This window comes from Giraffa tippelskirchi, chromosome X (genome assembly GCF_054371585.1).
Source record: "Giraffa tippelskirchi isolate mGirTip1 chromosome X, T2T-mGirTip1v1.2.pri, whole genome shotgun sequence".
Lineage (NCBI taxonomy): Eukaryota > Metazoa > Chordata > Mammalia > Artiodactyla > Giraffidae > Giraffa > Giraffa tippelskirchi.
In genome coordinates this window covers 57,463,128-57,475,661 of record NC_137289.1, presented here as the reverse complement: position 1 = coordinate 57,475,661, position 12,534 = coordinate 57,463,128, and the positions used below count along the sequence as shown (strand labels likewise).

General features: G+C 38.4%; 1 protein-coding gene across 3 annotated transcripts in view; it reads left to right on the top strand.

Moving 5' to 3' along the window:
• CENPI (centromere protein I) overlaps nt 1-12,212 on the top strand; it is a 49,190-nt gene extending 36,978 nt beyond the window's left edge. For all 3 annotated transcript variants that reach the window (XM_081565699.1, XM_081565696.1, XM_081565698.1), the window contains 2 exons: nt 11,233-11,274; nt 11,948-12,212. In XM_081565699.1, coding sequence (XP_081421825.1) covers nt 11,233-11,274; nt 11,948-12,049 — 144 coding nt within the window. In that variant the 3' untranslated portion in view covers nt 12,050-12,212. The remainder of the gene's footprint in view (nt 1-11,232; nt 11,275-11,947) is intronic.
• The last annotated feature ends 322 nt before the right edge of the window (nt 12,213-12,534 follow it).

Sequence of the window (12,534 nt, the reverse complement as noted above, 5' to 3'; positions counted from 1 at the left end):
AGAAGTGATGCTGATTGGAGTTTTGAAGGATGAGCATGAGCTTGTCAAAACAGGAGTGATATTTGAGGAAAAGTGCAAAAATAGAACAGGGGGCAGTAAACTGTTCCTGTGGAGGACCAGACTGTAAATAATTCAGGCTTTGCAGGCCACATGGTCTCTGTCAAGATTACTCAACCTTGCTGTTGCAGCATGAAAGTGGCTATAGACAGTGAGTAAACAAATGGGCATAATTGCATTCCAGTAAAAGTTTATTTACAGAAACAGGCATTGGACTGGATGTGGTTTGCCCTTTATCAGAGCATGCTGTATTTGAGGAATTTAAGCAGAATTGTAGGGCTTGAGCTAGAGAAGGAAATGGCAACCTACTCCAGTGTTGTTGCCTGGAGAATCCCAGGGACAGCGGAGCCTGGTGGGCTGCCATCTATGGGGTTGCACAGAGTAGGACACGACTGAAGCAACTTAGCTGCAGCAGCAGTAGGGCTTGACCAGGTATTCTACCCTGACTCAGCAACAGAAGTACCCAGGGTACTTTTCCAAAGTATACATGCTTGATAGCTTGCACCCTGACATTTTGATTTACTAACTGGGGTGATATCCAGAATCTACTTTTTTGATATAAATATTCTGATATACAACACGAGTTGAGAGTCACTGCTGTGCTTAGTCAAGACTCTTTGAGACCCCCTGGACTACTGCCTGCCAGTCTCCTCTGTCCATGGGGATTCTCCAGGCAAGAATACTGGAGTGGGATGTCATGCCCTCCTCCAGGGGATCTACCCAACCCAGGGATCGAACCCAGGTCTTCTGCATTGCAGGCATATTCTTTACTGTCTGAGCCACCAGGGAAGCCCAAGAATATTGGAGTGGGTAGCTTATCCCTTTTTCAGGGGATCTTCCCCACCCAGGAATTGAACCAGAGTCTCCTGCATTGCAGGTGGATTCTTTACCAGCTGAGATAACAGGGAAGCCCTCGAGAGTCACTAGAGTAAGCTATAGCATGCTAGGAGATGATGTTTTAAAATGTAGTCATGGAGAAGGTGCTGGCACCCCACTCCAGGACTCTTACTTGGAAAATCCCATGGACGGAGGAGCCGGGTAGGCTGCAGTCCATGGGGTCGCTAAGAGTCAGACACGACTGAGCGACTTCACTTTCACTTTTCACTTTCATGCATTGGAGAAGGAAATTGCAACCCACTCCAGTGTTCTTGCCTGGAGAATCCCAGGGACGGGGGAGCCTGGTGGGCCGCTGTCTATGAAGTCGCACAGAGTCGGACATGACTGACGCTACTTAGCAGCAGCAGCAAGGACCAGATGGTGAAAAAAGTAATATGTAGACCTTCAAAAACGTACTGATTGATTTCAATAATTGAATAAAAATTACAGTTTTCAAGTACACAGAGGCAGTATAGTTTTGTGATTTTCTGTTATTCTTTCCTTTTTCTCTTTTGCTTTCATAATAACTTGCCTGATTTATCATACAATACATAAAAACTTGTTTCAAGTTAATGATATATTACTATTAATAATGAGACTACTGGATGAAATTTGAAATATTTTTAGTTCTTGTTGCTCCTGGACTAAATCCTATGAAAATGTACATTGCATATACTGTGTTTTATATGCAATTAGGTACATTTGTTTCAGTTTGTTTTCATGTTTTAGAGATTGCTTTTTTATTTTTATTTGATCATTAGAAATCTTTTTTATTGAAGTATAATTGATTTATAATGTTGTGCTAATTTCTACGGAGAAGGCAATGGCACCCCACTCCAGTACTCTTGCCTGGAAAATCCCATGGACAGAGGAGCCTAGTAGGCTACAGTCCATGGGGTCGCTAAGAGTCGGACACGACTGAGCGACTTCACTTTCACTTTACCCTTTCATGCACTGGAGAAGGAAATGGCAGCCCACTCCAGTATTCTTGCCTGGAGAATCCCAGGGACGGGGGAGCCTGGTGGGCTGCCGTCTATGGGGTCGCACAGAGTCGGACACGACTGAAGCGACTTAGCAGCAGCAGCTAATTTCTACTGTGCAGCAAACTGACTCAGTTATCCACATACATACATTCTTACTTTATATTATTTTTCATTATGGTTTATCCCAAGAGATTGAATATAGTTCCTTGTGCTATACAGTAGGAACTTGTTGTTTATCTGATTTTTTATTTAATTTGATTCTTAGAATATATAAAACATTTAAATGATTCCAAATTCTTAGTTATAGGAATCTCATCCTTGTTTCCTCCATCTTATCTTTGTCTTTAGGGAGGCTTTTATTTTTTTAGGTAACCATTTTATTGCTTCTTGATTTGTTCATCCGGTGTTTTGTTTCTTTAAACTTAGTAAACAGTGTTTTGTTTTATTCTTTTAATAATTTATTTGTTTGTTTGTTTTCAGTTGCACTGGGTCTTCATTACTGTGTACAGGCATTCTCTAGTTAAGGCAAACTGGGGCTCCTCTCTAGCTGTGGTACGTGGGCTTCTCATTATGGTGGCTTCTCTTGTTGCAGAGCACGGGCTCTTGGCGTGCAGGCGTTAGTAGTTGCAGCACACAGGCTCAGTAGTTGTGGCATTCGGGCTTTGTTTCTCAGGGCATGTTGCATCTTCCCAGACCAGGGATTGAACCTGCACTGGCAGGTGGATTCCTATCCACTGTACCACCAGGGAAGTCCAACACTGTTTTGTAATCTGTGTCTTATAATGGCAATATCAGGAGTTTTGTGTGTCTGTCTCTGTTGCCTCCTTCTTTTGCTGTTTCTTCCTCATGTTGCTTAATTTCTTTGTATGTCTGTTTACTTCCAACTTTGTGATGGACACCTGGACTATTATTTGTAGAAAGAATCAGAAAACTAGAATGATATCTTCCTGCAGAGAGAACTTTCATTGGCTTCTTGCATGTGCCTAGGGATGCTCTTGGAGAAGGGAATGGCAGCACACTCCAGTATTCTTGCCTGGAGAATCCCATGGACAGAGGAACCTGGTGGGCTGCAGTCCATAGAGTCACAAAGAGTCAGACACGACTGAGCGACTAAGCATACAAGCATAGGGATGCTCTTTGGCACTAACCTAATGCAAATTCTGTGCTTGAGATTCCCTACACGATTGGTGGACAGACTGCAAGCCTGTGAGAAGGCTGATTTATTTCTGGTGAACTCTTACCTTGAAGGGGTAACCCTTTGGGTTTCTAGTTTAAAGTGAATGTAGTTTATGAGAGTTCCCACTTTTGGCAAACCCTTTGCTTTGCCTTTAGTCACCTTCACCCTTGGAGGTTGTGGAAGTGCAGCTTAGGTTTTTGTTAGTTTTTTTTTCCACTGTGTATAACATACTCTGATCTATTCCATTCCATTCTATTCTGATTTTTTAAAAATGCTGGTTGAAGTCCGTTGAGTTGATTTCATGACCCCTTAGTGGAGATGCAGCTCAGTTTTGCAGCTGACTCCTTTGGATGGGCAAATTCCCTTAGGCCAGGAGTGACTTTGAGTATTAGGTTTACCCCTCTGGGCTCTCATCTTCTAGATTTTGGCTTAACCTTACCATTGACTTTGGCATTCCCTTTATTAATGTTACCCCTGTATTGCTTTTTTTAAACATAACTTTTTTTATTTTGTAAATTGTATTTATTTATTTTATGTTTTGGCTGCACTGTGTGGCATATTGGATTAGTTTGCTGATCAGGGAACTGTGCCCTATGCAGTGGAAGCGTAGAGTCTTAACCTCTAGAGGGCCAGGGAAGTCCCATGTTTTGTAAATTTTAAAACTACAAAAAGAGAGAGAATGTATAGTATAATAAGCCCCTGTAGACCCAGCTCCGTCTTTATTCCCATCCTGTTTCATACTTTCCCCTGACCCAGTTATTTTGAAACAAATGTTTCACAATTTTACGTAAATGTTTCATTCTATATCTCTAACAGATATGGGCACTTAAAATTTTTTTTCTGTTTCTTATATTTCACAACTTTATTAAGATATAATTCAAATACAGTACAATTCACCAATTTAAAGTATACACTTCAGTGGCTTTTAGTATATTCACTGAGCTGTGCATCCATTACCACAATCTGTTTTAGAATATTTTTATTATTCCCAATAGAAACCCCTTATCCCTTAGCTATCACACTCCAGTTTCCCCATTCCCCAGACCTAGGCAAACACTCATCTACTTGATATCTATAGAGATTTGCTTATTCTGGAAATTCATAAAGATGAAGTCATACAATAATATATGGGTTTTTGTGACTAGCTTCTTTGACTTATCATAATGTTTTCAAGGTTCATCTATGGGCTCAGACGGTAAAGCGTCTGCCTACAATGTGGGAGACCCGGGTTCAATCCCTGGGTTGGGAAGATCCCCTGGAGAAGGAAATAGCAACCCACTCCAATATTCTTGCCTGGAAAATCCCATGGTCAGAGAAGCCTGGTGGGCTACAGTCCATGGGGTCGCATAGAGTCGGACACGACTGAGCGACTTCACTTTCACTTTCACTTTCATGGGTATGCAGTGTGTAAGGATTCCATTTTATTCATACATTAACAAATCTTGATTTGTTATTGTCTGGGTTTTTTTTTTTTTTATTCTAGCCATCCTAGAAGCTGTGAAGTAGTACTTCATTGTGGTTTTAATTTGCATTTCCCTGATAGCTATTGATGTGCTTTTGCTAGCTATTGATATGCTTTTTGATAGCTATTGATGTGCATCTTTTCATGTGCTTATTGCCCATTTGTATATTTCCTTTGGAGAAATGTCTATTTATACCCTTGCTCATTCTTAGGTTATTTGTCTAAATGGCTTGTAAGACTCATTTCTATAGTCTAAATTCCAGTTGATTATCATATTATTTGCAAATCATATATATATATATATAAATTTGCAAAAGTTCTCTCCTATTCTGCGGGTTGTCTTTTTATTTTTGGTATCTTTTGAAGGACAGAAGTTTTAAATTTTGATGAACTCTTAATTTATTAATTTTTTAGTTTATCACTTGTACTTTTTTTTAATGCCTCCTCTTTTCCTTCTCCCTTCAGCCCCTGGCAATGATCAGTCTACTCACTCTGCTTCTATGAGTTTGATTATTTGAGATTCATCATATAAGTGGTATCTTATAGTATTTGTCCTTCTGTGTTTGACTTATTTCACCTAGCATAATTTTCTTCAAATTTGGTCTCCCAGTAAATTGTGGAGGACAGGGATATTGGTTTTTCCTCATGATGTCTTTGTCTGGTTTTGGTTTCAAGTTAATTCTGGCCTCAAAGAATAAGTTACGATATATTCTCTCTCCTACTCTTTGGAAAAGTTTGTGAAGGATTGACATTAATTCTTCTTTAAATATTTGGTAAATTTTACCCATGAATCCAGCTGATCATGGGCATTTTTATAGGGAAGGTTTTTTTAAAAGTTAATTTATGTTTTAATTGGAGGATAATTTCTTTACAGCGTTGTGGTGGTTTTTGCGATACATCGACATGAATCAGCCACGGGTACATGTGTCCCCTACTAGTCAACCTCTTTTCTTATCATAGGTCTATATAGATATTCTGTTTTTTTTTAGAGTCATTTTCAACATTTATTTTTCTAGAATTTGTCCATTTTATATCATTTATCTAATTTATTGATAATAACTTTTTTTATATTTTTTTTTAGTCCTACCAGTTTATTGCTACCAACCCATCTCCCTCCACCCTCATGCACGCGTGCTCAGTCATGTAACCCCATGGACTGCAGCCCACCAGGCTCCTCTGTCCATGGACTTTTCCAGGCAAGAATACTGGAGTGGGTTGCAATAACTTATTTTTTAATTAATAATTTCTTTTCTTTTTCATTATGGCTTATTACAGGATATTGAATATAGTTTCCTGTGCTATACAATAGGATCTTGTTGTTTTGATAATACTTATTTCTATAAAGTTGGTGATGTTTTCCCCCTATTGTGGTTTTGGGTCACATTTCCTTAATGATTAGTGTTGCAGAGCATCTCTCTATATGTTCATTGGTCATTTGTTTATCTTCTTTGGAGAAACGTCTACAAGTTCCTTTGCTGTTATTTTAATTGGGTTATTTGATTTTTTGTTTTTGAGTTGTAGGAATTCTTCATATAAGAAGTCTGGATATTAATTATTTACAGATATATGATTTGCACATATTTCCCCCCATTTTGTAGGTTGCCTTTTCATTTTGCTTGATTGCATTCTTTGATGCATCGAACTTTGAAGCATGATATAACGCCATTTGGATATGTGTATATGGATATAGATGTAGTCTGTTTTGGCTTGTGCTTTTGGTGTCATACCTAAGAAATCATAAAATCCAGTGTCATGAATCTTTCCCCCATAGATTTTTCTAATCCATAGAAAAATATAGTTTTCTATGGATATAGAAATCCATATAGTTTTTAGTCTTATGTTTAGATGTTTAGTCCATTTTCTTCCCTTCCTTCAGTTAATTTTTGTATATGGTGTAAAGGATCCAACTTCATTCCTTTGCATGTGGAGATGCAATTTTCCCAATATCATTTGTTAAAGAGTCTGTTCTTTCCCCCAGTGAATGGCCTTAACACCTTTGTCAAAGATCATTTGACTATATCCATGATAGTTTATTTCTGAGCTCTCTGTTCATTTACACCCGTCTATATGTCTGTCTTCATGCCAGTAACACATTATTTTAATTTGAAACTTTGTAGTAAGTTTTGAAATCAGGAAGTGTGATATTCTCTCTATATATACTTTTTATTTCTATTATTTCTACTCTGATCTTTATTATTTCTTTCTTTCTTGCTCTGGATTTAGTTTGCTCTCCTGTTTCTGGTTTCTTGGCAATAAATTAGATTATCGATCTGAGATCTTCATTTTTAATGTAAATATTTACAGCCTTGATTCATCTGCCATGCTCACTAGGAAGGACCAGTGGCTTACATTGCTGTTCTTGTGGAATTTTAGTAGATCTTGTTGAATAAATATTTTTATATTTTTTGTATGTCATTAGGATAATTTCCAGAGACTTTAAATCCTGAGTTTATAAAAACAGTCTTTGCCAACTTTGCCTGTTTTGCTGGTGAGTAGTTCCACAGAATTCCTCGTGATCACATCCTGGAAGTGGAACTCCATGTGGACACTTATCATAGAACAGCCACCTTCCATTTCTTAAATATCCTTCCAGATGTGTATTGTATATTTCTGTGTAAATGATTTTTTTCAACACTATACATTATGCATACTTTTCTGTCTCTTGATTTTTTTTTTTGACTTAGTATCTTGGCTTTTGTTTTGCCTGTGTGTGTGTGTGCTCAGTTGCATCCAATTCTGCGACCCCATGGACTATAGCCTTCCATGCTTCTCTGTCCATGGGATTCTCCAGGCAAGAACACTAGAGTGGGTTGCCATTCCCTTCTCCAGGGGATCTTCCCGACCCAGGGATTAAACCTTCTTCTGCTTTGGTAGGCAGATTCTTGACCACAGAGCCACAAGGGAATCCCTTTTGTTTCATATTTGTATATAAAGGACTGCCTCATTCCTTTTGTTGTCTCTGTAGTATTTCATTGTATGGATGTAGTACAAGTTAAGCATATAACTTATAAATTGAGTTTTTGAGTTATTTCCAATCATTATTAAATATACTCTAATGAATATGTTTGAACTGTATACATTATTTCATACATGTGCAAGTGTGTCTGTTGGAGAAAATTGCTCCACATAAAATTGATTTCAAAGGGTATATCTTTGTAATTTTGTTAGGTATTGTCAAACTGCTTTCAGTAGAAGTTATACCAACTTAACATTACTGCTAACAATGAGTGGGAGTCCAGTTGCATCCAGTTTTTACTTGGAATACTACATGATGAATGACAGAATAGAATTAATTTTCTTTAAGTTAGTTCTTTTTTCTACCCAGACTGTGTGTGTGTATACGTCTTAATTATAAGATTCAGTCTCTAAAATAGTAAATGCTATCAACTTAGACATAGGTAAGCAAACTTATTTTGGAGGTTCAGAAATTAATATATTCTTTTAAATCAGAAGTATTTAAAAAAATATTTTAGGAAGGTTGATTCTTTTTTTTAAGATTAGAATATAATTGCTTTACAGTGTTGTTAGTCTCTTCTGTACAAAGAAGTGAATCAGCTATGTGTATACATATTTCCCCTCCCTCTTGAACTCCCTCACCACCATCCCCCCACCCCCATCCCATTCCTCTAGGTCATCACAGAGCACTGAGTTGAGCTCCCTGTGCTATACAGCAGGAAGGTTGATCCTTGAAAGTTGAATTCTAACAGCACTGTGCACATTTGGCAAAATGTGTAACTAGCATTTTGTAATTAACGTTTCTGTATGATTCTGGAAATACTGGGCTTTAATGTCAATCTTTCTCTTAAAAGAATACCTTTTGAGCCTTGTCACCAACTTACTGCTCATTATCTAATGATTGTACCTTTGAAGTGATAAAAATAACCTGATACTATGTTAGTGTGATTTGATTCTGATAGTTTTACTTTGCTGAATTATCACATTGTAAATATTTCGAATTGGCCATATTTTTAGAGATAATTTAGTAAACTTAATTTGGCCAATCAGTTCTCGGGATCAGAAGAGCTCAAGTTAACTTCATGAGTCTGGACATTTGTCAAGCTTATGTTTCAGGGAATTCTGAAGCTCTTGGTTTTCTTATCAATTACTTTTGAACTAATAATTAGTTATATCTTTGTTTATTCATTCAACAAATATTAGGTGTCCACTATGCTTTTGATGGGCTTAATCTGCCTACACAATGCAGGAGACCCCAGTTTGATTCCTGGGTCGGGAAGATCCCCTGGAGGAGGAATAGGCTACCCACTCCAGTATTCTTGGGCTTCCCTGGTGACTCAGATGGTAAAGAATCTGCCTGCAATGTGGGAGACCTGGGCTCAGTCCCTGGGTTGGGACGATCCCCTGGAGGAGGGCATGGCACCCCACTCCAGTATTCTTCCCTGGAGAATCCCCACGGAGAGAGGAGCCTAGCAGGCTACAGTCCATGGGGTCACAAAGAGACAGACAGGACTGAATGACTCAGCACAGCACAGCATGCTTTTGACACTGGGAATACAGTGCTTAAGAAGATAGCTACCATCTCTGTCCAAATGGAGTTTATTCTAATGAGAACAAGCAATAAACAAGTAATGAAATAAGTAGATGTGATAATTTTAAACTTTGAGAAATGCCGTGAAAGGCATAAACAGGGTGGCGTGAGAGTGTGTGACTGGGGAGTTGACAGGGATGAGTGTTCAAAGAGGGCCTGTTTGAAGAGGTGACAGTTGATCTGAGATTTCTTCTAAAAGATGAGAATAAGCCAATCTAAAAGTAGCTAGAAGAAGAGCATTCTAGGCAGTGGGGACAGTACTTAAGGGATTCAAGGGAAAAAAGGAAGGTCAGTGTGACTTAGATTAAGGAACAAGAGGGAGAATGGAATGAAATAAGGTTGGAGAGATGCAGGGGCCACTGTCTTACAGATCTGTTAGAAGCGCAGTGGGAAACAATCAAAAGATTTTTAATTGGGGTTGTAGTATGGTCTGAGTTGATGTTTAGTAGAAATCACTTTGGCTTCTTAGTGGAGGATAGAGTTACAAGAGGAGGCCCAAGTGGAAACAGGGGCATCAGTTAGGAGGCTCTTGGTCTAGATAAGATGGACTGATAGTGATTTGTATATAGGTGGTAATAATGAAGATGCATAGAAGTGGGCTGATTTGAGATATATTGCAGAGGTAGAGCAAACAAGACCTGATGGCTTGATTAGAAGTGGGAATGAGAAAAAGGAAAGGGCTTTTGAGTTTTTTGAATTGAACAACTGGGTTAATGGCAGTTCCATTTTTTAATAAGAGGAATACTGATAGAAGAACAGGATAGGCTATTTTGTTTTTGCAGGGAGAGCAGGTTAAGAATCAAGAATCAATCAGTTAAGTAGGTTTTGACCTACTTAAATTTGAGATGCCTGTTAGATATCCAAGAAGTGTAAGAAGGCACCTTGAAACAGGGGCCTTTAGAGCTCAAGAGAGGTGTTGGAATGCGAGAAATAAGTTTGAAATTCATCAGCATGGACTATACTTCATCAGTTCCAAAACTACATTTTTTTTTTGCTTTTTAACTTTTCAGAGATCAGGGTGAATCTTGTGATTGATGTCAGCCAGGCAGCAATCATGATAGAGTTGTCATTTGCTGTTTTAAGTGTGTACTGGCCAGAATCAGACTGTACTGATTGCCAGAATCAGACCTTGCAGATTGGATGTCAGCAGCGTGGGGGAGAATTGGAGATGATATTGGAGCACTGTTTTAAGCCCTTAAAATCAAATGACTCAGAGGAAGAAGGTAGGGAAGAGGTGAACCATACGTGTTATGGACGTTTCCTTGAGGCAAGGGCCAAAAGTAGGTTAGCTTTTTGCAGTTGAGACCCAAGCATCGTAGCTTTCTGTTCCTTTAAGAAATGTGACACTCTGGCACAGAGAATGATACTCTGTGAAGAAAAACATAGATGTCCACAACCCTGAAGTAGAAAAGTAATTCAGAAGAGTTAGACTCTGAATGTGAAGTTTTAGAAATAACTTGCACCACTGAATTTTGTTTGCATTTACCATTTCATGTTGGTAAAAATGCTATATGTTCAAAATCTGCCTACATCTAAAACTCACTTATTGTAAAATATAAACTTCTAATTGTGTTATACATAATCGGCGAGTTTTTTCTCAGTGATACATAAAAAAGGATGTTAGAATTGATGGCTTTTCAATGAAGTACCCTAAGTGCTAGTTAAAGCCAGAGAATAACTAGCTAGCTCACCTAGCTCTTGAGTTTACATAAAGAATTACAATTTCAGAAATCTACTGTGTACACAGACTGCCTCACCAGACTTCGTCCTCATCCTTCAGAACTCAATTCAGATAATCATATTCCTCAGGAAAAGCCTTCTATAACACCTTCCATCTCCACCCGTGACTTGAGTCCAGAATTTTTAAAAATGAGGCCATAGATTAACAAAATGGTGCTCACTTTATCCACTGTGATTTTATCTTCTTTCTGTTTGTGCTTCTAGGGAAAAATATGAAAGGTTATGGTGGGTGTTTATTCAAAAGGAGTCCAAGAATTTTGGTAGGAATAGAATGTAGCAAATGAATCAGACAGTGAAGAGCCATCTTAATTTTCTGGTAATTTCTGCTAAGCAAATATTTTCATCCCCATTTCTCTCCATTTCCTTTTTTGTTTGTTTTTTGTTTTTAAAGGATTGCCCAGAAGAAAGGAAAGTAAACATGAGCTCTATTCGGGTAAGGAAATTTATTTTCATCATGGGCAGGGACAAAGCTTCATTTCATCAAAAGACTTTATACCTTTACTTTTCCCCAAATCCCAAGTCTGCTGCCTAGGCAAAGTCAAAGTAAAGTATTTGCTTTTTGAATTAATTCCAGTGACTTTTATGTGACTTCATTGGCACATACCCTCTACATAGATAAAACTATTCATAGTTTGACTCTTGCTGTTGTGTCTGTGCATCATCTTATTTTATAATACACTTGCATGTAGTCAAAGTGTGACTGTAACAAAACCAAACACAGTTGTCTCAGTATAGAAACTCTGCTGTGTACATGTTTAACATAGACAGTAATGTAATAATGTCTGCTCCTGTGCTGTGTACTTTAGATGTTAAATTCCTAGAGTGCAGGAATGATGACCCATTTCCATTTCACAGTACGTGTTCAGCTGAACAGCTAAATTTTTTTGTCAATATAATAAAAGGAATAATTTAGCCCTTAAACTTTGGATATGCTCTAGTTTGAATGTTGCTTTAGTGACTGAGTTTTAGTAATGAACATGGCTACTCGAGCTTACTCTTGGTATGCACATCCAGGATGCTGGGAACTTTTTCTAGGCAAAGAAGAGGAGGTAGAGAATAAACAAACTAAATACCTGATAAGTAATTTTCCTTTTTTATGCCTGCAGGGGAAGAAATGGAACTGGTATTTGGAATATTTATTTTCAGAGGGGTTACACGGCTTGAAACACTTCATAAGAAGTAGTATTCATCGTTCTTCTGTCCCCTGAGCAGAGAGCATAAACCATCTGATCAACATTTTTTTCATGTTTCATGTCACGTATGTTTTAGCACAATATTTTTAAAAGGCTGCTGTTAGCAATCATGTAATAGAACAGGCATGGGGTTGGGGTCAAGCCAACCTAGGTTTGAATCTCATATATGCCACTCACTAATTTTGGGACTGTGTTCTGAGTTTTTTGTTTAGTGCCTTAAAATAATAGCAATCATTTATTATTAATATTTCTATTTTTAGGAGATAGGAATTTGGGGAGAGCTTCAACTGGGTGGTTCTGCCTCAGGGTCTCTCCCAAACTTGCAGCCGAGTGGATGGAGGGCTAGAACTCTGGAGGCTGGCTGAGTTATCTCCCCCTCTTCTTAGAGTCTCAAGGCTTCTTCATGTGGTCTTTCCATGTGGCTCACTTGGGCTTCCTTACAGCATGGCGGCCTCAGGACAACTGGATGCTTCTGTGGTGGCTTGGGGCTCCAGACAGGC